The 27,347-nt window shown below is 39.9% G+C and overlaps 1 protein-coding gene across 2 annotated transcripts in view; it reads left to right on the forward strand.

Annotated features, from left to right (window-relative positions):
• Nucleotides 1–27,347, forward strand: part of LOC130917406 (neurobeachin-like) — a 572,897-nt gene that overhangs the window by 315,589 nt on the left and 229,961 nt on the right. For both annotated transcript variants that reach the window (XM_057838766.1, XM_057838767.1), the window contains one exon: nucleotides 25,465–25,589. In XM_057838766.1, coding sequence (XP_057694749.1) covers nucleotides 25,465–25,589 — 125 coding nt within the window. The remainder of the gene's footprint in view (nucleotides 1–25,464; nucleotides 25,590–27,347) is intronic.

Raw genomic sequence — 27,347 nt, forward strand, 5'->3', positions numbered from 1 at the left:
AAGCATCAGCTTTTTTAGACAGCAGTGGCTTCCTCCGTGGAGTCCTCCCATGAACACCATTCTTGGCCATATAGTTGATGTGTGCACAGAGATATTGGACTTTGCCAGTGATTTCGGTAAGTCTTTAGCAGAAACTCGATATTTTTTTACCTCTTTGAGTATTCTGCGCTGAACTATCGGCGTCATCTTTTGTGGACGGCCACTCCTTGGAAGAGAAACAACAGTGCCAAACTCTCTCCAGTTTTAGACAACTTCTCTGACTGTTCATTGGTGAACATCCAGACTTTTAGAGATGGTTTTGTATCCTATCCCAGCTTTATACAAATCAACAATCCTTGATCGCAAGTCTTCAGACAGCTCTTTTGACCAAGCCACGATGCACATCAGACAGTGCTTCTCATCAAGACATTTCTTACCGGCTGTGTATTTTATAGTGGGCAGGGCAGCTTTAAACCACTCATCATTGATTGGGCACACACCTGACTTAAATTGTTTGATAAAAATTGGTTTCAATTGCTCTTTAAGTCTCCTTAAGCAGAGGGTTCATGTCAAGTTCAAAAATATCAAAAATAGACCCTTAGGTAGACATTTGTAAAATTACCCAGATATAAGGAGAGAAGACACTCAGTTTTCTTGGCCAAGGAGAGCAAAAGAGTGACTAGCCAGAGGAATGCTAGATTTCGCTGTCCAGTCACCAAAATTGATCTAAAGAAGAATCCTCCTTGGTATTTTTATTTAGGGGTTTGTCCTAATACAAAATGGGTGCCGCCCTGAGGGAGGGGGTCACAAGCTGGAGACACCCATGTAATTTTTATTGGATATGTGGAACTGAGTACACGTATGTAAGCAAGGGCTCATGTAAACAATAGTCAAAATGACCCAGACATTTCAGTTATGCAACGCTGCGGCCATGGAAGATGTCCTCGGATGGAAAATTGTCCTCGAAGGTCGAGACTAAAGTCCAGACGCCAGGTGCTGAAGATGTCTCGGAAGGTTTAGTTACGCAATGATGCGGCCATGAAGCAAGGCAGTTGTCATTCCGACCCTCTTTTACTCTTTGTAACACCTAAGCATTACACTACAACCTAGTATAGCAAGCAATAATCATTTACTGGTTATATCAATAAGAAAAATATGGCAATATGTATTAATTATGGTATATATGAGCACAAGCAAATATTCAATCAATCAAGCAAATATTTAATCAATCAAACCATGATAATTACCTCAACAGTTCACTTATTTTTCCCTCTTCTGTCATTGTTTGCATGCTATCCTCATTTAACTGTAAATGTTTGTGTGGTTTTATCTAAAACAGACACTGTATTTACATCTGTGTGATTTTGACAAAAAATAGATCACATTTGATGGTGATTTTATGCAGAAATGTGAGAAATTCCAAAAAGTTCAGATACTTTTTCATACCACTGTATATGGGGACTGCACGACTCTCAAGATAGCCTTGTCCAAGTACAAAAAAGGCAAAAATCTGCCAATATGCACATTTCTTCTAATAGTAATGAATTCATTGACTGCCATTGGCGGCAATGTCGTCTATCACCGTCAATGGCAGCCAATCACTTAAACCCAAGTCAGCTTTTATGTTTTCTCTTCGTTTTGGTTCATGGCCCGAAACAAGTGCCTCGTTCCTTTTGCTGTCAGTCGTCAGGAAGTATGAAAAGACTGAAAATACTGGCCGGTGTTCAGAGCAAAATATCTCGAGGAAACGTTAGTTCACATCAGCGCATGATGAAAGTCATTCGTCTGCAAGTGAACCTTTAAAAACAAAAAAAAAGTAACCTTGTCTGTCAAGCCAAACAAACAGCTGCCGCGAGATGAAAACTAAAAGAAAACAGCAAAGTGGTGGCTGGCAGCCACATGCTTGATGGGTTGCTTTAAAAGTGGCCAGTAAAGTCAAGACTGAATATAGTTTCCTCTTTTAAAAGGTTTGATCACGCGTCGCGTGTCCGTCGCTGAGCAATAAGAGGAATCCGATTCACGCGTGGGTTTGAAGGTCAATTTTAGGCCTTGTTCAGACACTTTCCTGAAGTTGGCCCCCCATCAGATGGAAATTTAACTAGAAATTGAGTTCAATCATTTGTGCTACGTTTGTGCTGTAAAAAAATTCATTTGTGCTGCTATCGTTTTGTAGACATGGAGTGAAGGAATCTGACTTTTTAGCCAGACTGCCGGAATCGCGGCAGCCGAACTGCCTGACGTGCGCTGGCGCAGCTCCAACGACCCGGGTCGGCAAGATCTTGGCCAAAAGGCCAAACTCCTTGCGTTCACCTTAGTCTTAACCCCTTTGGACTGACTCAATTTTGAAAGCTGGAAAAAGACTTTGAAGCACAAGTTGACAATTTATTCAAGTTGACAGCGATCAAATGGCAAAGTGAAACGGCAACACATTCAGGCAGGGAGGCAAGGTCACCCTATCACACGTCAACAAAAAGTTCCCGGGAAAAACGACAACGCTTAATTACCATATTTTCTGCACTATAAGGTGCACCTATAAGCTTTCAATTTTCTCAAAAGCCGACAGTGCGCCCAATAATTAAGACACCTTATATATGGATCAATATTGGTTAATCATGGCATGATATTTGCTAGAGCGTAGCTCTATCTAGTGGATGCATAACGCAGCTACTACAACTGCAACTGCGCCTTATATTATGGTGCGGACTATAAGTGAAAACAGTTTTAAAATAAGCCATTCTTTGAGGGTGTGCCTTATATTCTGATGCAGAAATATGGTACTAATCACGAGGGGTGTTAAAATCAATTCTGAGATACATCGTATTATTACGTCACGCAATTCTCGTATCGATTCAAAATCCGTCTGTATCGATCCTGCCGCAATCACACCAGCCGAACCGCCGGACCCGCGGTGGCCCGGATCCAATGACCTTCGCCGGCGAGATCCCGGCCAAAAGGCCAAACTCCGTGCGTTCACCTTACTCTTAACCTCTTTGTAATGACTCCATTTTGAAAGCTGGAAAAAGGCTTTGAAGCACAAGTTGACAATTTATTCAAGTCGACAGCGATCAAATGGCAAAGCGAAATGGCAACAGACTCAGGCAGGGAGGCAAGGTCACCCTATCACACGTCAACAGAAAGTTCCCAGGAAAAACGACAACGCTTGAACATTCAGTCTTTTGAGGGCTCTCGATTGGCAGGAAGAAGGGGTTTGTTTGGGCGTTGTTTTAGATTGTCTGTCTGTGGAGTGGACAGGAGGATTCGGGAGTTATATATATCAGGGTGTTACGTGCCAAAGACGGCTCGCGAAGGGCGTAACATAAAACAAGCCACACAAATGTACGAGTGGACACAAATTTATTTACAGAACAATCAAACTCGCAATGAATATGTACAGAATGTCGACGAAGCGTGACTTCAGGGTAAGCCCAGGCCAAAACAACAAACAAAAGGAACTACACTTAAACCCCACCCGCTAACTAAACCCTGATCATGTAAAAGGAACAAAGAAAAGACAGCTTCTAACCTAACTTCCTACTCCATACAAAACAGGAGAAAACGGGTTGAACAGAAATGGCGACTTACCCTTACTTGCTTCAGTGCTCTTATTTACAGTGGTGAACAAAAACGATCCAATAACGAAAAAACACAAAAGACCTCACTGAAAAAGCGGGAGTGTATCAAAGTAGCGATCAAATGCAAACGAGAGTGAATGGCGAGCAAATAGCTGGCGAGGAGGACCGCGGCAGAATACTGTCAAATGCGACCTCCTAGAGCGTTGAGAGCGGCAGGTTTAAGAAGCTTGGCGCCTTTTCCCGTGGCCAATCAGCGGCGGCGACGTCGTCGGTCTGTCCTGCGTCGATCAGCTGTCGTCACAGTGGGAGGGGAAGCAGCCAGCTGGTGGAGGCGACGATCAGCTGACTGGAAGAATTTCAGAAAATTAACCATTAAACGGCCAGGGCCGTCACACAGGGCAACGAGGGTTGTACCACCTCAGCGTCAAAGGGGCTCTTGGAGTCTTGTCAGTCATGTTATTAGTTGGATATCGGGCGTTCACTGATGTCCCATGTGTTTGGACAGGGTGTCCCGCCATTTGTTCTGGACTGTCGGGGAGAACTGATTGCAAGAGTTTGTGGTGCAGACGTGGGCTTGTCAGCGTCAATCTTGCTCAGTCAGTTGCATGACGCACACGTTGGGCTTCTGTGATAAGAAGGCGTCATGTATCCCTTATGCCATATATTCTCCTTGTTTTCCATAATCTATGGTATAAATGCTATTAATTTAATATTGGTTGTGTTAGAGTAATTCAAACACGTAAATACGAGAAAAGTTACTATCTCCTTCATTTTCTCCTTAATTTTGAGTGATGACGTCAATCGCAGCCCATCAGCTGCGGATGACCGGGTGTACCAACTCTCTCAATCACAGAGGGGTGTCCCAAAAACTAGCGGAAACGTAGCAAAAACAAATTACACCCCTTTGAGTCCATTTTGCAGTAAATGGGGGGCTGCGAGTTACGTCATCACTTGAAATTAATGCAGGTAGTCCCCGGGGTACATACGAGTTCCGTTCCTCCGTTGGCGGTGTAACCCGAATTTCCGCATAAGTCGGAATTAACCTTTTAAGTACCCCTAAATCTCAAAATAACTATCCAAAAAAAGTCCAGAAGTATTGCAGTTTGTTTAATGATGGAGTATACACGGCCCTCTGGTGGCAGCATTGGGTGTGGCTGGACTGTCGCTAAGTATGACTGAGGAGCAGACTCATCTGACATGGGTAAAGTACAGATGCGCACTGGTTTGGCCCACATAAGGCTGTAAGTTGTTTCAGCTAATATATGTTTGTGTATGCATTTCTAAGTTAGAGCTACAATTAGTTAAAAATCTTAGAATTTTTACAGAACAGACAAGCCTGAAGCTTCCTGTAGCGGCCTGCCTTCACGCTGCTGCAGGGTCTCTCTGAGGTCTTACCGTCAGTCAGGGGCAGTGTTGTTAATAACGGCGTTACAATATAACGGTGTTACTAACGGCGTTATTTTTTTCAGTTGTGGGTAATCTAATTAATTACTTTTCTCCTCTTGGCAACGCCGTTACCGTTACTGAGGACGGAAAGGCATGCGTTACTATGCGTTACTATATTGGTCGAAAAGTCTGAGGGAGACGGACTCACCGAGACAACAGAGCAGAGCAGAAGGAGGGAGGAGGCAAGAAAGTTGTGACGCCGAGCAAACGCGATGCTAGGTAGCTCCAATAATACATGTTGTAGCCGATAGCCTACAAACTACGCCCGCATGTTATGGTAGATATGGTAGACATGGTAGATATCACATGTACTGTACATAGATATAACTAGATGCAAAATGACAGACATGGCACTAAATGAGTTAGTAGACAGCCGCCATCTTAAAGCAGTAGACTTTTTAAGACGGCTCTGTTGTAGAGAACCTTCCTAGCGAACCTAAGTAACTTTTTATCTAAAATACTTATAAATTGGCAAAATCTTGACTTGAATCTATCTTTAAATGATGAAACAGTTTTAAAACTTTCATATGTCGAAAGTAGAGAGAAGGGAACTAATGCAATAATGGGAGCAATTTTAACAACTTTTAACAGTTGATTCAGGGTAAAGGGTAAATTAGGGTAAAGAATTGGGCTCGGGCCAATTGTACCAAAAACCTTCACAAAAAACTTCACATAGTGTGGCCAATGCTTGTTTATTTTTATTTTATTTTTATTTTTTTTTGAGGGGAAAAAAAAAAAAGAAGTAATCACCAATTACTTTTCCAAGTAACTAATTACTCTTACATTCAGGTAATTGAGTTACTAACGCAATTACTTTTTGGGAGAAGTAATTTGTAACTATAATTAATTACTTTTTTTCAGTAAGATTAACAACACTGGTCAGGGGTGATCACAGTTGGCCGCCTGATCAAAATCCTTTTTTATTGGCCATGTACTGCAAAGTACACCTGAAGTGGTGGCGTTTGTTTGGCCTACATTTTTGCTAGTTTGTGCTGTAAAACGTTTTTGTTTCTGCTGTTATCTATTTTGAGATATTTGCATTTGTTTTATAGGTCAGTCTGATGTCAACCTGCCCATTTTGAACTCAGGGTCCATTTTGCAGTAAATGTGGAGCTGCGAGTGACGTCTTTACTCAAAAACAAGAAAAAAAATTGACAGCACAAACTAGCAAAAACATAACACAAACGAACGGCACCACTTTGGGTCTAAGCAGAATATCTGCAAAGCCGTTGCAGAACAAACAAAAATGTTTACAGCACAAACTATTAATACCATTTTTAGACAATTTTTAATCAAAATGGTACTCTGGTGGACTTCAGGTTGACGTATAAAAGAATTGTAAATATCTAAAAAAAAAAAAAAAAAAAAAATGATAGCAGCGCAAACAACTTTTTACAGCACAAACAATTGCCACCATTTAAGTCTAAATTTGCGTCTGATGGGGAGGCAACTTCACAGAGGTGTAGAAAAGCGTGCATCGCATGATCGACCGTCAAGGTTCCATGCGCTGTTTTAGAACGTATATTTTAGTCATTTCCTATGAGTACTTGCATGTCAGTTAAGTTCATTGAGTCAGAATCCGGAAGGTCATCTGGAAGAAGAGACTTCTTGTCTTCTGTGTTACATACATGTGTTCAAGGCACGCACAACCGCATGTGTGTGTGTGATAGAGGAACCCCCCGCTACCCCCTTTTTGAATAGAATTGTCACTGATTACTGGTATTTATAATAATTACCCCCTCACTCATGTCGCCAATTGACGCCTTTAAAAGGAGCATAATGGTGTTTTATTGAATCAGCATGTCTGTGTCCTCCCTGCCGGCTGCCTCGCACAAATCCTCCCGCCAGTAAAAATAGAATAAAAGGGGACCCTTTATCTCCTCGCCGGCCCCGTGCGTGTCAGCGTGCGTCTCTCGGTTTGCCTAAAAAGCCGTGTTAATCACTGCGACTGACAACAAACTGATATTATCATGTGAAATATTTTCACTTTAGGCGAGGTTTGTGTTGCATACCGTGGATTAATGATGTGCCAAGTTGCGGCTCGGCTCAGAATGAATAGTTGGCCCCTACTCTGGGTAGCTCATGATCCGATATGGCGGTACAAAAATAATGGATTCGTGGGTCAGGAAATCATACTACGATACAACTAATAAACAGCTGTGAATTAAAATGAGTTAATCACGAATAACCGTCTCAAGAATTCGCTGCCATCCCCGTACCTCTATATCTGTACATCTATACATCTATCTATACACCTATCTCTATCTATACATCTATTTAATTCTATGCATCTTATAGACGTATACTATCTAAATCTACCTGGACATCTTTCTATCATCTATACGTCTATATGTCGTTATACATCTATACATTTATCTATCTATCCGTCTTCATCTATCTATTCATCTACTGCATCTATTTATATACACCTATGTAGACATCTATCTATACGTCCATCTCGATACATCTATCATCTATATATCTATGCATCTATCAACGTCGACTGTATCTATACATTTATCTAAACATCTGTCTGAACATCTATACTTCTATCAATACATCTATTGCTATACATCTATATAGAAATCAATCTACATACATCTATCTATACATCCATTTATATAGACATTTAGGTATCGGTACGTCAATACATCTGTCTGTCTGTCTATATACTGTACATCTTCCTATACATCTATATAGAAATCTATCTATATTCATCTGTCTAGACATCCATTTACAGGTATACATCTATATGGACATCTATCTTTATCTATACACCTATCTAGACATCTATCTATATCTGTATGTCTATACATATGTCAATACATCTATCTCTATACAGCTACTTATACATCAATATAGAAATATATCTATATACATCTATCTAGACATCCATCTATATCTATACATACAGTGGTGCAAGTAAGTATTTAGTCAACCACTAATTGTGCAAGTTCTCCCACTTGAAAATATTAGAGAGGCCTGTAATTGTAAACATGGGTAAACCTCAACCATGAGAGACAGAATGTGGAAAAAAAAATACCAGAAAATCCTTGTTTGATTTTTAAAGAATGTATTTGCAAATCATGGTGGAAAATAAGTATTTGGTCAATAGCAAAAGTTCATCTCAATACTTTGTTACGTACCCTTTGTTGGCAATAACGGAGGCCAAACATTTTCTGTTACTCCTCTTAAGCTTTTCACACACTGTTGCTGGTATTTTGACCCATTTCTCCATGCAGATCTCCTCTAGAGCAGTGATGTTTTGGGGCTGTCGTTGGGCAACACGGACTTTCAACTCCCTCCTCACCCCGTGGCGTCAAAATGATAACAAGAACAGGGAGCAAAAATCCCAGAACCACACGGGGGGACCTAGTGAATGACCTACAGAGAGCTGGGACCACAGTAACAAAGGCTACAATCAGTAACACAATGCGTCGCCAGGGACTCGAATCCTGCACTGCCAGACGTGTCCCCCTGCTGAAGAAAGTACACGTCCAGGCCCGTCTGCGGTTCGCTAGAGAGCATTTGGATGATCCAGAAGAGGACTGGGAGAACGTGTTATGGTCAGATGAAACCAAAATAGAACTTTTTGGTAGAAACACAGGTTCTCTTGTTTGGAGGAAAAAGGATACTGAATTGCACCATACCCACTGTGAAGCATGGGGGTGGAAACATCATGTTTTGGGGCTGTTTTTCTGCAAAAGGGACCAGGACGAATGATCTGTGAAAAGGAAAGAATGAATGGGGCCATGTATCGAGAGATTTTGAGTGAAAATCTCCTTCCATCAGCAAGGGCATTGAAGATGAGACGTGGCTGGGTCTTCCAGCATGACGATGATCCCAAACACACAGCCGGGGCAACAAAGAAGTGGCTTCGTAAGAAGCATTTTAAGGTCCTGGAGTGGCCTAGGCAGTCTCCAGATCTCAACCCCATAGAAAATCTGTGCAGGGAGTTAAAAGTCCGTGTTGCCCAACAACAGCCCCAAAACATCACTGCTCTAGAGGAGATCTGCATGGAGGAATGGACCAAAATACCAGCAACAGTGAGTGAAAAGCTTGAAGAGTTATAGAAAACATTTGGCCTCCGTTACTGCCAACTGTGGGTATATAAAAAAGTATTGAGATGAACTTTTAGTATTGACCAAATACTTATTTTCCACCATGAATTACAAATAAATTCCTTAAAAAATCAAACAATGTGATTTTCTGGGGGGGGGTTTCCACATTTTTTTCCTCTCATGGTTGAGGTTTACCCATGTCGACAATTATAGGCAAAGTATGTCTAGATAGATACAGATACAGTGGGGCAAATAAGTATTTAGTCAACTAGTAATCGTGCAAATTCTCCCACTTGAACATATTAGAGATGCCTGTATCCATCTCTATACGTCCGTCCGTCCGTCCATCCCGAATTCCTTCCTCAATTTTCATAGCTCCGTTATTTTATTTCTGTATCCTTCGAAACACACGTTTCAGTTTTATGAAGAAAACACTGCGGTCTCGGATAAAGCGCAGTCCAAATAAAACAGCTCAAGTGTCTTTTACAAAAGCGGAGAGTAATAGTCGGACAACGCGATCCCTTTCCCTGCATTTATCCCGCCACACTTAGCGGAAGCTGAAAGGCTCCATAAATAACGGCGCTCCCGTTTCCCGAAGGTTATCAGTGCAGGAAAATTAGCTTTTAAAATGCAGTTTGAAATCCATTTAGGTGATTGATTGGCGAGCGCTCTAATAAATTCTGCCGCTATCCAGGCGGGCCTCGTCACGGCCATTTTTTATTGTTGTCGTCAAGCCAGACGTGTAAAAGAAGGAAGGGCGGACGCTCTTCGTTTGCGCTCGTCTGTTATCGAGACGGGCTTTGTGTTAACGCCACGTCTTTAGGCTTTCTGAGAACAGTTTTACGATACCGACCGCTTATTTATGCTCCTCTACTGACTATGGAGGACCGGGAGTGCCAATATTAAATAAATACGTACTTACCTCCACCAGTAGGTGAAACCTATGGAAGGTGCTGAAATAAATGATTAAAAACCGGACAAAGTGTCACCTTATACAGACAGACAGAAGTCCGAGGAGGACTGTCAAGATTGTAGACATATTCCATCATTTCCATCTTAATTTCAATGGTAAGCATCACTTTTTTCACCACCCGCACTAACCGTCTTGGGACCTATGTTGATTTCTCTCACAAAAAATCCGCTGTGCTGCCGTCTTGGGGTACAACAATGAAATTGCGACACTGTCGTAAATCGTAGTATTTCGAACATGTCGTCGTATTTCGAGACAAATGAACTTTTGAGTCGGATGTCGAAAGGAACATATGTCAAGGTGTCCGTATGTTGAGGTACCACTCTATACATATTAGTATACCTGTGTGTGTATGTCTGTTTAATGATAATCTTTATATACATAATGAAGGGAAATAGGATTTTTGCTAGCATGCTAATTGTTTGCTTCTATTGCTTGTTACTTTAGTACCCATTAAAATAAAAGTATTAAAACATAGTGTAATCAACAAACATAAGACATTTAAAATTTGAAGTGCCTGAGATATAATAAGTATAATAGTAATATTTAAATATATACAATAAATACTAAAATAATAATAAAAACATATAAAAAAAAACAATACTGTTGAAAACGAAAAAAAAAAAAATGTAATATATAAATATTGAAATCATCCTTGAAAAATAATGAATAAAGATTGAAATCATGAATTTTAATAACAGAATTATATATTTAATTAAGCATTTAATTATGACACTCCTTACGGTTGTTATATATTTAGTCACTTTCTTTCCATATGTTGAGATACTTTTGCATTCCTCATAATGTGTCATTTTCTTTAAAGAATAAATGAATAAATAAACATAATCTTTCCATTTGAAACCTCTTGGTAACTAGAAACCGCAATTTCTGGAGAAATTACAATGGGGCTTTGCTGTGTTAGATACAGATCAATCTGGTCACTCTGTTGATTTGGGGACATTAGGGCAGCACGTCCTGTTGCATGGCTGTCAATGGCATCGACTGACATGGGCACCAGTTGAACATCAATGGGCTGTAAGGATGTTTTTGGTCAAAAATCACAACTGCACAAATATTTTTCAGCCATTGCAAATGAATGCGAAATTTGGATCAACAGTGGTATGAAAAAGTATCCGAACCTTTTGAAATTACTCATATTTCTGCATAAAATCACCCTCAAATGTGATCTGATCTTTGTCAAAATCACATAGATGAAAGTACAGTGTCTGCTTAACTAAAACCACCCAAACATTTCTGGGTTTTCATATTCTAATGATGATAGTATGCAAACAATGACAGAAGGGGGAAAATAAGTGAACCATCACATTTAATATTTTGTGCCACCCCTGCAGATCAGTTTGGCACATCAATCTTGGCTCTCTACAAAACAGTTGTAGTTCAGAATCGCTGTCTTTAGGTCATGCCACAGCATTTCAATGGCGTTCGAGTCTGGACTTTGACTCGGCCATTCCAGAAAGTGTATATAGTTCTTCTGAAACCATTCTGAAGTTGATTTACTTCTGTGTTTTGGATCATTGTCTGTCCTCTTTTTAGCTTCAACTGTCTGACAGACGGCCTCAGGTTTTCCTGGAAAACTTTTGAATTCATTCTTCCATTAATGATTGCAAGTTGTCCAGGCCCTAAGAGAGCAAACAACCCCAAATCACAATGCTCCCTCCACCATTCTTCACAGTGAGGATGAGGTGCTGATGTTGTTGAGCTGTTCCATTTTTCCTTGAAACATGACGTGTATTTCTCCCAAACAATTCAATTTTGGTTTCAAAGGTCCAGTAAATGTTTTGCCAACACTTCTGCAAAGTTTCCAAGTGCCTTTTTGCAAACATTAAATGAGCAACAATGGGGTTTTTTTAGACAGCAGTGGCTTCCTCCGTTGAGTCTTCCCATGAACACCATAGTTTTACATATAGTTGATGTGCACAGAGATATTGGACTGTGCCAATGATTTTGGTAAGTCTTTAGCAGACACTCTAAGGTTCTCTTCTTTTTAAACACACTAAGTATCCTGCACTGAACTCATGGCTTCATCTTTGGTGGACGGCAACTCCTTGGGAGAGAAACAACAAAGCCAAACTCTCTCCATTGGTAGACAACTTCTCTGAATGTCGATTGATAAACATCCTGACTTTTAGGGAGGGTTTTCCCAGCTTAATACAAATCAACAATCCTTGATCACAGTTCTTCAGACAGCTGTTTTGACTGAGCCATGATGCACATGAACGATGCTTCTCATCGAGACAATTCTTACCAGGTGTGTGTTTTATAGTGGGCAGGTCAGCAATTGCTCTTTAAGTCTTTTTAGCCAGAGGGTTTACTTCCTTATTTTTCCCCCTTCTGTCATTGTTTCCATCAGGGCCGGCCCAGGCCATTTGGGGGCCCTAAGCAAAATAATGCAAAGGGGCCCATATTTTTGGCCCACCATTTCGTCACAGTGTACTGTGAAACCCATACATGCAATCCAAGCCATACGTCCATATTTTGTATATTAATCAGATTTTGTTGCACTGCATACTTCAAACGTCTCACCCCAAGTGATTGTCAGTACTTACAGTAGATAGCACCAAACCCTTTTCTAAAAGAGGAAAGAAAGAAGTTAAGGTAGAACTTTTTTTTTTTTTTTTTTAGGGTTGTAATCAAGTATCAAAACTCATAAAAGTCAAATAAAGCAAACTGTAGTAAACAAAAATGAATATAAATTAACAATTGCCAGATTGGGGGCCCCCTAGTGGTCAGGGGCCCTAAGCAGCTGCATAGTCTGCGTATAGGCTGGGCCGGCCCTGGTTTGCATGGTATCCTCATTAAAATAGGAAAACCTATAAATGTTTGATTGGTTTTAGTTAAAGCACACAGTGTATTTCCATCTGTGTGATTTTGACAACGATCACATCACATTTGTTGGGGATTTTATGCAGAAATGGGAGAGATTCCAAAAGGTTCAGATACTTTTTCTTACTGCTGTATCAGGGTATATGCCTTTTGAAGCCCCATCAAATAAAAGTTGAGGCACGCCAGTCTCATATTAAACAAACTATTAGGTCTTAAATCCAACATTCGTCATCAGCATTTTATTTTTAAATTTGGCATATAGCTTTGAAATAAAAACGCATATCCAAATGAAGCACCTGCACCAGACCTGATAAAAGTGCCTTGAATGTGGTTGAAGAGGGTGGAGGATTTACCCCTCCCCGCTGCCTACTTTGCACCCGGAATTAGACGAGCATAATCTCGGACCGGGGGAAAAATATGCGGATTTACATATGGGGCTGGTGTAATCCGCCATTTACGATATCATTTACGGGGGCTTTCTTCTTTTTTTCCGCCCACTGACATCTCGCTCTTCCTCCGCATTTCAAAAGGGCTGATTGACAGAAGAGCGGCTCCAGGCATTGGCTTTGCATATAGTGGCGACGCGCGACCTATACACGCACACATACTGTATATTGGCTTTTGATTGATATTTAACTGAAAGTGAGCTCTTGTTGCTGTCAAAGCTCAGCTAAGTCTCTTGAGCTGCTTGATTTCTGACGCCAGTGCTATTCACTTAAGTGTGTGTACGCGATGTTGTCATGTGATCCGTGTAACACTTAATCTCTTTCGACTCCTTCAATGCGCTGGTACGTCGACGGCCGTCTGCCAAGGCCTCGCTGATGTTTTGTACACAATCCCTTTTTTTGAAACTCATTGGCTGCTATTGAAGGTGATAGACCGCCAAATGGATTGGACTTGTATTGCAGTCAATGGCACTGAAACATTATTCATTTTCAGCAGTGGCGCCTCCAGAAATTTTTCATAGGGGTGGCCAGATGGGGCCACTTAAAATCTTGGGGTGGCCAAAACTAAAAGCCATAATTTCGGATTTTCATTATATTATTGCAGTAAAAAGGTCCGGGGAAAACTATCAGAAAGACTTAAGGACACCGCTACTGATATACTTTGGTGTATTGTGTAATATTTGATGTTACTAATGATTTAATGTGAATAGTCCATAAGTGTCCAGTCAACATTTTGAGTTCTACAACAATTCTGTTTTATTGTGTTATGTATACAGTATATTAAGCATAAGGTGTACATTTAACATGGGCTGTCAAACGATTAACATTTTTAATCGAGTTAATCACAGCTTAAAAATGAATCGTAATTAATCGCAATTCAAGCAATTTCTAAAATATGCCACATTTTTCTGTAAATTATTGTTGGAAAGGAAAGATAAGACAAGACGGATATATACATTCAACATACTGTACATGTTTACTGTATTTTTTTTTATTATAACAATAAATCCACAAGATGGCATTAACATTATTAACATTCTTTCTGTGAAAGGGATCCACCGATAGACTTATAAAAATGTGAGTTTGTACATTGTGACTAAATATTGCCATCTAGTGTATTTGTTGATCTTTCAGTAAATGATACTGTAGCGACTTAACTGTTCTGCCCAAATGCATGATGGGAAGTGGTGCAACCATGACTGTGTGTGGTGGCTGCAAATGCTATATCTTCTCTGCATTGGGTACACAACAGGGTATTAAGAAAAATATCAACTCCTGTCATTCTTCCCCACGTCGCTTCCCACAGTATTTATAGTTGCTGTGGGAGAGATGACGATGCTTTTGCCAATTAAAAGCACGGTCTCAATGAATGCTTATATCTACTCCGCTCACTTGACACTGCCTCTTATCTCTGTATACAAGTAAAACGGCGCCATTGTAGGCTGTTTGCGGCAATGCGTGAATGAGTCATACCGCGAATGCGTTAATTGCGATAAATATTTTCACGTGATTAATTTTTAAAAATTAATTACTGCCCGCTAAAGCGATAAATTTGACAGCCCGACATTTAACTAAACATAATAAATGCATTCATTTGGGATGAAACGCATAACTGATGCTACAACAATCTAACGATATACTGGCAAGCAGGGTGGCCAACCAATTTATAGGGGTGGCCGTGGCCACCCCTGGCCACCCCCTGGGGGCGCCACTGATTTTCAGCCCTCCAACTTCCCAGAAAATTAATATACAGTGGTACCTCTACCTACGAATGTCCCGACATAGTTTACAGGTTAAAACACGCCTCAATGGGAAAATATTGTCTCTTGTTAAGAAATAAATTTTAGGATAAGAAAGGCAAAAATGCAGTATTGCTGGCACTCGCAGCTCCAAGAGTTTACTGAACAAAACATACTTACAGTGGGGCAAATAAGTATTTAGTCAACCACCAATTGTGCAAGTTGTCCTACTTGAAAAGATTAGAGAGGCCTGGAATTGTCAACATGGGTAAACCTCAACCATGAGAGACAGAATGTGGGGAGAAAAAAAAACAGAAAATCACATTGTTGATTTTTAAAGAATTTATTTGCAAGTCATGGTGGAAAATAAGTATTTGGTCAATACCAAAAGTTCATCTAAATACTTTATTATGTACCCTTTGTTGGCAATAACGGAGGCCAAACGTTTTCTGTAACTCTTCATTCTTCGCTTAGTGTAAAGAAATCAACTGTGGGAGCAATCATTTGCCACATTTACATGGAGCCAAATATTCCAATTACAATCGGAATATTTGTTCAAACCGAATAAATGTGTTCCATATAAACACCTCATTCGGAATGAACAGGCCCAAACCGAATGGAATTTCATTCCGATTCACAGGGGTGGAATATTCCTTTTCCCAAACCGATAAGTAAAATTATATCATGTAAACAGGGAAGCGGAATGGTGTCTGGTTGTGTTCTTTCTGCACATGCTCCGTACTGACGTGGTGACGTAAGTAACGTCACTTGCAACATGGCTTCCAAGCACACGCACAGCGCACCCACACAACTTTTTAAATGAACGGCGTATCATTCTGAAGTTTTGTTTCCACTCGAAAAGTTAAAACAGCAGCTGATCTGACGATCGATCTCCATGTTTTGCAACGTGACGCTTTGTTTTGATTAATCTGCGCATGTCAGACGGCAGTTGTCAAACGTCCTTTCGGAATAAAGGCAGACACATGTAAACGCTGGATCGGAATAGATGAAGTGACATGTAAACAGCTGATGTGAAATTTCCATTCGGAATGATTTGAATCGGTATGAATAACAGTCAGCATGTAAACGTGGCTACTGACTCACAGACACTCGAAGGCGAAGGACGCATTTTCACGATCGACAATGGACTATTGTGAAAATGAACAATCAGAGGGGATGGTTACTATTTAAAAAAAAAAAAACAACAACCTTGTAATCACTACGAAATCTGAATGTCAAAAATTGATATTCGATATTTTCTGCGTCCTATATGGTATACTGGGGATGGGTTTCAGTAAGCTTCGGCTTCTCCCGTCAGCCCTTTTCTTTTCGGGTTGAATTAATTGTAAACACATATAAATGCTGTATGTTTAGATTTGTCATGCCTGAAGGGAAAAAAACAAAAACAAAAATATATATATTAAAAAATGGAAGACATACAAGACCACTGATAATCTCCATCGATCTGGAGCTCCATGCAAGATCTCACCCCGTGGCGTCAAAATGACAACAAGAACGGTGAGCAAAAATCCCAGAACCACACGGGGGGACCTAGTGAATGACCTGCAGAGAGCTGGGACCACAGTAACAAAGGCTAAGTAAGGCAGTAACAAAGGCAGTAACACAATGCGCCACCAGGGACTCAAATCCTGCACTGCCAGATGTGCCCTCCTGCTGAAGCCAGTACACGTCCTGGTCCGTCTGCGGTTATCATTTGGATGATCCAGAAGAGGACTGTGAGAATGTGTTATGGTCAGATGAAACCAAAATAGAACTTTTTGGTAGAAACACAGGTTCTCGTGTTTGGAGGAGAAAGAATACTGAATTGCATCCGAAGAACACCATACCCACTGTGAAGCATGGGGATGGAAACATCATGTTTTGGGGCTGTTTTTCTGCAAAGGGACCAGGATGACTGTGTAAAGGAAAGAATGAATGGGGCCGTGTATCGAGAGATTTTGAGTGAAAATCTCCTTCCGTCAGCAAGGGCATTGAAGATGAGACGTGGCTGGGTCTTTCAGCATGACAATGATCCCAAACACACAGCCAGGGCAACAAAGGAGTGGCTTCGTAAGAAGCATTTTAAGGTCCTGGAGTGGCCTAGCCAGTCTCCTGAACTCAACCCCATGGAAAGTCCGTTTTGCCCAACGACAGCCCCAAAGAAATCACTGCTCTAGAGGAGATCTGCATGGAGGAATGGGCCAAAATACCAGCAACAGTGTGAAAAGCTTGTGAAGAGTTACAGAAAACGTTTGGCCTCCGTTATTGCCAACAAAGGGTACATAACAAAGTATTGAGATGAACTTTTGCTATTGACCAAATACCATTTTCCACCATGATTTGCAAATAAATTCTTTAAAAATCAAACAATGTGATTTTCTGGGGGTTTTTCCACATTCTGTCTCTCATGATTGAAGTTTACCCATGTTGACAATTACAGGCCTCTCTAATATTTTCAAGTGGGAAAATTTGCACAATTAGTGGTTGACTGAATACTTATTTGCCCCACTGTATAGCTGGTCTGCCATTGGCTATTGCCTAGCATTCCTGGCATCCAATTGGCTAGGATGGACCTCTACTGTATGTATATGTGTGTATCCCAGCGTCCTGTTCATTCCAAAAGCTTTACATGAGTGTATTAACTTTATTCTAGACTCTATTCTTGTTTTTTTACGTTCTGCAAAATTCTGATTTTAGGTTTATTGTGTAATAATCTAATTGTAACGTGTATTTGGGACATCTATTGATGCATTTTTATTTATTATAAAAGATTAATGTCTGAATTTTGGGGGGGGGGCTGGAACTGATAAGGGCAAATACATGGAAATAGACTATTTACAGAATGGTCAAATGAAGAAACTACTTCCAGAACCAATTAATTTTGTAAGTAGAGGTACCACTGTGTGTGTATATACTCGTATATGGCGGAAAACACAGACAAGGCTGAAAAAGCAGTTTCTACTCTCGCACCCCTCTTTAAAATTACTGTATTTTAAGCCAAAACTGTTGTTTGATAGAAGAACGCGCCTATATGCTGCCATAGCAGATTCATGGCGCATTAAGCCTCCTTACTATTTTTAATGTCCGTTTTACCCTGGAAACCCCCGTTTACAGACGTCGCACAACCGCTTTTGTTTTATGATCATCATAAATGCATTTACACAACGAAATAACACTGGAAACGTTTTTAAAATATATTTCTTGTATGAGAGCAAAGCGCCACATTCGTTTACATTCAGAGAAGCCGACACAGGTTTCTGCATAGCATCTTCAGCAATCAATTTGAAGCTTTTCCATACCCCACTCCTTCCGGTGCATGTTTGCCTGTTCTATTCCCCCGTAGTTTAGTTTGTTTTTCACTTCTTGCTGCTCCATATAAAAAAGGAAATACCAGCATCAGACCGCGATCAGGCCGTCGATTCCACAAAATAGACTGATCCGAAAAGTCGCTGTGGGACGGGCGAATCAAAAAAATGGACAGATCCGAAACCAATATTGCAGACGCGGTGGGACCGTCGGATCCAGAAAATAGACGGCTCCCTTACTTGACTGAGGATCCAGGAAAAATGTTCGGGTGCCAGTTGTAACGCGTGGTGGGTAGGATACATGCATACAGGGACCAAAAAGGGGGAGAAGCTTCCACTTATGCACATTTATTCAGTAAAAATAATAATTCCACCTTGACCACTCACTTCACTCCCCTTGTTTCCATTTGACTGAAAATTGCATCCAAAAGCAGCATATCGTGGCATTTTACTTTGCAAGTTTAGGCAGCAATAAGCAATTGTTGATGACCAATGAAGTCATCACTGCAAGCCCGCAAACCATGGCGCAAACTAACGTTCAAAATATGTAGTAAATATTTTAAAATATTGCCATTGATTTAACATTTTATGTGTTTCTAACAATGTATTTTAGTTAGGGCTGTCAAAATTATCGCGTTAACGGGCAGTAATAAATTTTTTAAATGAATCACGTTAAAATATTTGACGCAATTAACGCACATGCCCCGCTCAGATTAAAATGACAGCAGTGTAATGTCCGTTTGTTTCTTACTTGTTTGTTACTCGTTTTTTGTTGTTTGGCGCCCTCTGCTGGCGCTTGGGTCCAAATGATTTTATGGGTTTGAGGAGTGAGCATGGTGTAATGACATCAACAATTTTAATAAAACGAAAACATTGAGAGGTGTTTTAATATAAAATTTCTATAACTTTTACTAACATTTATCTTTGAAGAACTGCAAGTTTTTCTATCCATGGATCGCTTTAAGAGAATGTTAATAATGTTAATGCCATCTTGTTGATTCATTGTTATAATAAACAAATACAGTACTTATGTATGGTATGTTGAATGTATATATACGTCTTGTGTCCTATCTTTTCATTCCAACAATAATTTACAGAAAAATATGGCATAGTTTATAGATGGTTTGAATTGCAATTAATTACGATTAATTAATTTTTAAGCTGTACTTATTCATTCATTCATTCATCTTCCATGCCGCTTATAACTCGATTAATAATTTTAATCGTTTGACAGCCCTAATTTTAGTACAAAAAAACAAGTGTGGTTTATTAGAGCCTACACGTATTTAAGGTAGAGGATCACTTTAATACTGCTATCATCAAATATTATTTGAATATTTTTCTTGACGCCCTTGACGCTGGTGCGCCCTGAGGCGGTTGCTTAGATTGCCTTATGGGCGGCACGGGTCTGATAATAAATATCTTTGCTTCTCAATGGTAAATGAATGCCACACATTCTCCTGCATTACTTTCCTTAAAAGGTCGTTAAAAAAAAAGTGTCTCCAGCTGTAGCGGCAGAACAAGCAGCACTTAGTCACCTATTGCCGCCGTCGTGGCTTAACGGTCTGCATGAGGGCCAACAGTAAAGCCCGGCTAATGTCTGCATAATCATTTACTAAAAGATGGTTACCACATGCCGGAATTATTTTCATCTCCCCCTCACGACCCTCTGTGGCTTTTAACAACCCTAATTCGCCGTTATTAATAATGAATAAAAATGCAATTTTCAGCAGGCTCGCCGGAGGGCTCTGGGAATCATTACGATGAATATTTCAGCACATTATTTTAATCTGAGCGCACGTGCGAGGAGGGGGGAAGGGGCCGATGTTGATAGGCTCATGCGTCAAGCGCCCCCCGGTCTTTAGAGCCCACGCTGAGTGTGTACCTTTGATTTACAAGACTTGTTAAAAAAAGAAAACAAAAAAAATGAGGCAAGCGGCATCATTTGGATTTGTAATTTGATGCCGTGTTGTTGGTGTATAAGTCGCGTGTGATTTAGGAGCGCTACCGCTGTTAATGTGACTCCCCGCTGTTCTCAGACCTGTCTTTGCTTACGAGAACAAACACTCGTAATAATGTTTTAGGATTGACGTTGGCCAGCCAGCTGAATCCAATTTTCTTATTTCCGTCTAATATTTTCCCATTGATTTCAAACAATAGTTGATAGCAGCTTTTGCATTTAATTGATTTAAATGTCAAATATTTCTCTTTATTTAGGGTTGTTCCGATCATGTTTTTTTGCTCCCGATCCGATCCCGATCGTTTTAGTTTGAGTAGCTGCTGATCCTTATATTTCCCGATCTGATTGCTTTTTTTTTTTTTTGCTCCCGATTCAATTCCAATCATTCCCGATAATTTTTCCCGATCATACACATTTTGGCAATGCAATGACATTCAACATACAGTACATAAGTACTGTATTTGTTTATTATGACAATAAATCCTCAAGATGGCATTTACATTATTAACATTCTTTCTGTGAGAGGGATCCACGGATAGAAAGTGACTTTGTATATTGTGACTGAATATTGCCATCTAGTGTATTTGTTGAGCTTTCAGTAAATGATACTGTAGCCATGCCCAAATGCATGATGGGAAGTGGAACCATGACTGTGCGTAGTGCTACCAATTGATATATCTTCTCTGCGTTGGGAAATAAAATAGGGTGTTAAGAAAAAGATCAACTACTACCTTTCTTCTCCACTTTGCTTCCCACAACATTTCTAATTGTTGAGAGAGGGATTGTAAGGCTTTAGCCAATTAAAAAAAGGCTCCAAAGGCTGCCAAAATTCACTCTACGCATTTTACGCTGCCTTTTATCTCTCTATATAGGTAAAACGGTGCCATTATAGATAGAGCGCGACAATGCGTGAGTGGGTCGTGCAGCGCATGCATTAATTGCGTTAAATGTTTTAACGTGATACATTTTTTAAAAATTAATTACCGCCGTTATCGGGATAAATTTGATAACCCTACCTTAAGCCTAAACTAAAGACTCTGGATGAGTGTAACATATTATGTCTGTAACGTTAAATACAATTAGAAAACAATTTAATTAAAAAAAAAATATATATATATATATATATATATATTAAAAAAAGGCATGGCCGATATTTTTTTGCCAATTCCGATACTTTGAAAATGACGTGATCGGACCCGATCGATCGGGATGCCGATCTATCGGCACATCTCTACCTTTATTAAATAATTACTTTTTGAATTTTAAGGTATTTTTATTCCATTCTTTCAAAATATTTATCAATATTTGAAATCATTAATGGGATATTTGTTTTGAGTAAAGACAGTATTTGGTTGCCATCATTTTATTTTTATTTCATCTATTAATATGATATTTCATAAAATATTATTGTGTATTTGTATGTATTATTTTATTCGATAGGGCTTTGCAAGGCAAAGGCCCATATAGTAAGAATGTTTTTTTTGAATGGCCCAAACCGTTTGACCGACCGTCACTGTTCGAATATCAAAATGACCGGAATTTTTGCGCGACGCAGGGAATTTTTTGAATGACCCCCCCCCCCAAAAAATTTTCCGTTCGCCCGGAAACACGTTTTCTTATTTTTTAATACAATTCAAAATGCATCTAGTCCTGCAATTTTTGAACAAATTGCTTAATTTACACATCAGAAATTTAGATTCAGAAATCCAGATAGTAAAATCCCTCAACTTTATTCATTTATTCGGCCCAAAGTGTTAGTTAAAATGGATTAAAGTTGACTCAACCTCTGTCCTGTTACCTTGTGTGTACCACATTGAGCATTGAAAAAAGAAAGAAGACCAAAGAACTGCCTGAGGACTTGTGAGGAAGCATGGGCAATCTCAAGGCTACAAATCCATCGCCCAAAGACCTCAAAGTTCCTGTGTCTACTTGCCTGGCACAGCCAGACTATTCTCCCTGTATTTTTCAACCACTGTGAGAAATAGTCTGTTAATCCATATAGTTAGTCCAAATAGTCCATTAATGGCCTCTCGAGCAAGGTACAAAATCAATCGTCCAATCAGATTTGTTTATTTGCGTGACGTGTTCTTAACGAGCAACGCCACTCTTGCGCACCGAAAGTCGTCTCTACAACAACACCGATGGCAAACGGGAGAGCCGAGAATATGTTCCAATCTGCGGTAAAACCAATTTTAAATTACCAAAAACACATCGAAACAAGTCATTAACAACAGTCAATATGGCTCGCGCTAGCCATTTTGAATAAACTTCTCCATTCTCCGCTCATGCTAATTACTTGTCGCTTTAACAACGTCACGTCTACCCGTCGCTGATTGGTCCACTCCCCTGTCTGTTTGCTGTGGCTTGCTCCGCCCTCGGAATTTGATCCTGGTATACCAGGCAAGTGTCTACCGGGCGCAGTGTCATCAATAAGTGTATAACCCACGGCACTGTGGCCAACCTCCCTAGATGTGGACGGAAAAGAAAAATAGATGAGAGATTTCAACGAAAGATTGTGCGGATGGTGGATAAAGAACCTCGACTAACATCCAAACAAGTTCAAGCTGTGTCACAGTCCGATGGTACGACAGTGTCAACCCGTACTATCCGTCGGCGTCTGAATGAAAAGGGACTCTACCCAGGAAGTCCCTACTTCTGACCCAGGGACATAAAAAAGCCAGGCTGGAGTTTTTGCCAAAACTTACCTGAGATAGCCAAAAATGTTTTGGAAGAATGTTCGCTGGTCAGATGAGACAAAAGTAGAGCTGTTTGGGAAAAGTCAACATACAGTTAACAGTAAAAAAAGGAGGCCTTCAAAAAAAAGAACACGGTCCCCGCAGTCAAAAATCGCTGAGGTTCCCTGATGTTTTGGGGTTGCTTTGCTACTTCTGGCACTGGACTGCTTGACCTTTTGCATGGCATGATGAAGACTACCAACAGATTTTGCAGTAGGGCCCAGTGTGAGAAAGCTGGGTCTCCCTCAGAGGTCATGGGTCTTCCAGCAGGTCAATGACCCAAAACACACTTCAAAAAGCACTAGAAAATGGTTTGAGAGAAAGCACTGGAGACTTTGAAAGTAACCAGACCTGAATCCCATAGAACACCTGTGGAGAGATCTGAAAATGGCACCCTTCAAATCTCAGATACCTTTAGGTGTTGACCAAAGGAGAATGGTCTAAAATTCCAGCAGAGCATTGTAAGAAACTTATTGATGGATTCCGGAAGCGGTTGTTCGCAGTGATTTTGTCTAAGGATTGCAAGTATTTGACTGAAGGTGCCAATACTTTTGTCTGGCCCATTTTTGGAGTCTTGTGGAAAATAATAGTGATTTTTTTTTCCCAATGTCTTTTATGTTTTTTCATTGCAAATAAAATAAATGAAGATATTAATACCAAAGCATTTTAAATTGCAATCATTTTCAGGGAGAAATTGAGCATTATCTGAGGCATAAATGTTTCCAATGGATGCCATTGCCATCTTCCATTCATTTCTAATGGCCAAAATCTCTCCTTTGTTTTCAATGGCAGAAAAACCGGTGTGGTTGTGATTTTTGACCAAAAACTTACCTTTGTAGCGTGTTGACATTCAACACGCTTCAGGTAAGTCGATGCCATTGACGGCCATACACGTCCATGCCAATGACGGACATGTATACCGATCCCATTGAGAACCATTTATGTCGATGACAATGTACTTGAATTTCATTGACAGCCATGTACGTCCATGCCATCGACAGCAATGTGCATCTTTGCAATTGACGGCCATGTACTCTGTCGATTCTATCGACTTACTTGTAAGTCGATGCCATTGACTCCGTGTACATCAGAGAGAAATAGATTTTTCTAGTTTTTTTTTTTTTTTTTTAACTCTAATGTAGTATTTTATATTTTTGTATCTTTTAAGCCTTATTGTAATTGTTCTCAACAACAATTGGATAAAATCGATTCTTTTGCCGACCCAACAACCACACGATGCAAAGTACAACCCATAGCAAAAAGTATGGAATCACTAGTCTCGGACGAGCACTCACTCAGACATTTTATCCTGTAGAACAAACTCAGATATAAAAGCTTGAAAAAAAATAATGAATTATTTCAAAAGTGCAACTCTTTAGCATTCAGAAACACTAAAAGAAATGAATAAAAACATTGTGGTGGTCAGTAAATGTTAATTTTATAGAGCAAGTGCAGTGAAATAGTCAAGAATCAATAGTCAAGAGGTATGAATCTGCATTGGACAAGGTGGTGATGCTGGAACTTTTGTTTGTTGCGGTTCCAGTGAGATTTACAAAGATGACTGCCTAAAGAACACATCAAAATTCCCTAAGTCCTTGATGATATGAGGCTGCATGCCAGGCAAAGGCACTGTGGTTAAATCTTCAATCAATGCACAAGTTTACATTGAAATTGTAGACAGCTTTCTTATCCCTTCAATTGAAAATATGTTTGTCATTTTCCAAGATGACGATGCATCATGCCACAGAGCTAAAACTGTTAAAGCATTCCTTGGAGAAAGACTCATCCAGTCAATGTCATGGACTGCAAATAGCCCAGATCTCAACCCTATTGAAAAAAATGGTCCACAGCAAGGCTCCGACCTCCAAGGATGATCTGGCAACTGCATTCAAAGAGAGTTGGCACCAAATTGATGAAGAATACTCATCAAGTCCATGCCTCAGAGACTGTACGCTGTCATAAAAGCCAGAGGTGGTGCTCCTAAGTACTAGTGATGTGTTTTGATTGTGATTTCTTTGTTTGTTTCTCATGATTCCATGTTTTTTTCCCTGCAGAATGGAGTCATTCCATATATATATTTCCCTGCACTTGCTCGATAAAATTAACATTTACTGACCACCACAATGTTTTTTATTCATTTCTTTTAGTGTTTCTGAATGCTAAAGAATTGCACTTTTGAACTAATTCATTATTTTTTAAAGCTTTTTATCAGAGTTTGTTCTACATAATAAAATGTCTGAGTGAGTTCTCGTCCCAGACTGGTGATGTCATACTTTTTGCTAGGGGTTGTATATGCCTCTCGGATGAAAATGAAATGTCTCTATATTGTCCAAAAGTTTAAACTAACAATCAATTTTTTTAATCTAATTAGCATTTCTGTCCTTTTCCTTATTGTTTTTGTGTTTAGGCCACCTCACGACTTCTGGCGTCTGGACTATTGGGAGGACGACCTACGTCGTAGGAGACGATTTGTCCGGAACCCACTCGGCTCCGCCCACTCGGACGTCGCCTGCAAAACCCTGCAGGAATATGGTAAGCGCGAACTGCTGCAAACTGCTTTCGACGGAGCTCATAATGTAATACAACGCGCGGGGGTTTATTGGTGTGTTTTTTATTGCTAGCATACGTCCAAGACTTACGTTTTATGGGTGTTTTTATCCCTCATCAAAATGGAAAAATTCAGCTCGTCCTCCCCGTTTCACCCTCAGGTCATTTTTTCCCACACTCAACGCAAGACTGACTTTTACGCAAAGCAGTGCTATTAAACACCGGCTCTGGCTTGGTGATTAAACAGCAAATGCAGAATGAGCGTATTGATTCTCCAGCTAATAACGTCAACCCCCCTCTCACCCATTTTCAGTTGGAAAATAGCGAGCCTTGATTTTTTTTTTTTTTTTTTTTTTTTTTCGTCGATGTCGAGGAGCAAGAGCAGTTGTTGAGCAGCGGCCAAACTTTTTTTTACAATCAGCTTTTTTATGATCGTTGTCCCGATCGCGTATTTTTGCATGTCTATCCCAGTCACACGATTTTAAGGATCTATCGAGTCCCAGTCCGATACCTCGGAAATGAATTAGTCGGGGGGAAGGCACACTTTATATTAATTTATTTCCAGCATTTTAGCCACATGAAAGGGTTATTAGTATAGCAGTGGATTGAAAGAAGCCAAAAGAAAATGAACTAATCCTTTTTTTGACAAGTCAGTTCCCGTTAGGTAGAAAATATGGCGCTGGGGTCTCAATGGCAGACGAGGCACATGTGTCATACTGTGGAAATGTCGTAGGCCGAGGACTTTGTAGTATGTTAGTTTGTTTTTGAGTCTGTTGTCTTTTGGTGTTTGTTTTTTTTTTTTTTTTTCGTTTGGTTTAGTTTTTGGGAAGTGGTTTTGGTTTGATTTTGTTTTTCTGGGGGGGTTGGTTTTGGTGTTTTTTATAGTGTTTGTTCTTTGGGTTTTTTATTAGTTTTTTTGGGGGGTGTTGGTTCATTTTTTATTTTCTATTGGTGTTCTTTAGGTTATGTTTTTTGATTTTGGTGGGGTTTTTTCCATTTTCTTTTTTATTATTTCTTCGGGGGGGGGGGGGGGGGTTCCGTTTTTCTGGTGTTTGGGTTTTTGGATTTCTTTGGTGTTTTTGGTTTATTTTTATGTTTGTTTCTTTAAGTTTTCTTGGATTTGACTTTGTTTTTTGTTTAATTTTTTACGGGGTTTGGGGTTTAGTTTTAGTTTTTTTTTTTTTTTTTTTTGGCGTCTTGTTTGTGTGTGTGTGTGTGTGTGTGTGTTTTTTTTAATAGTTTTTCTGGGTTTGTCAAACCTTTTCTTTTATCCCAGGCAATAGTGGGTGGTTTTATTTACCTGACATGTTTCGGCGAGCACTTCCACCTTCGTCAGAGGGTCACTGATGTTGGTGTGACGCGTCTTTATCAGCTGATGGATGAAGGCGTGACTCACCTGTCAGAATGACAGGCGAGTCACGCCCTCTGCTGCCCATTCACTCTTCCAAGATGCTGTTCCAGGTCCAGTTTTTCTGGGTTTTGGGTATATTTTTTGTCATCTTTTTGAAATTGTTTGTAGGTTTAGCTTTTTGATGATGGTTTGGTTTAGGTTTTTTCTTTTTTTTTTTTTTTTTTTTATTGTTTATAGGTTTTATTGTGTGTGTTTTGTTTTTTAGGGGGGTATAGTGTCTTTTTTTGGTTTAGTACTTTGAGAAAAAGTTTTGGTTTAAAATTTTTTTGGGGGTATTTTTGGTTTTCTTTTTTGTGGGTTAGTTTTTTGGGGGCTTATTTTTTTGGGTGTTT

The sequence above is a fragment of the Corythoichthys intestinalis genome, chromosome 6 (assembly GCF_030265065.1).
Source record: "Corythoichthys intestinalis isolate RoL2023-P3 chromosome 6, ASM3026506v1, whole genome shotgun sequence".
In the NCBI taxonomy this organism is placed as follows: domain Eukaryota; kingdom Metazoa; phylum Chordata; class Actinopteri; order Syngnathiformes; family Syngnathidae; genus Corythoichthys; species Corythoichthys intestinalis.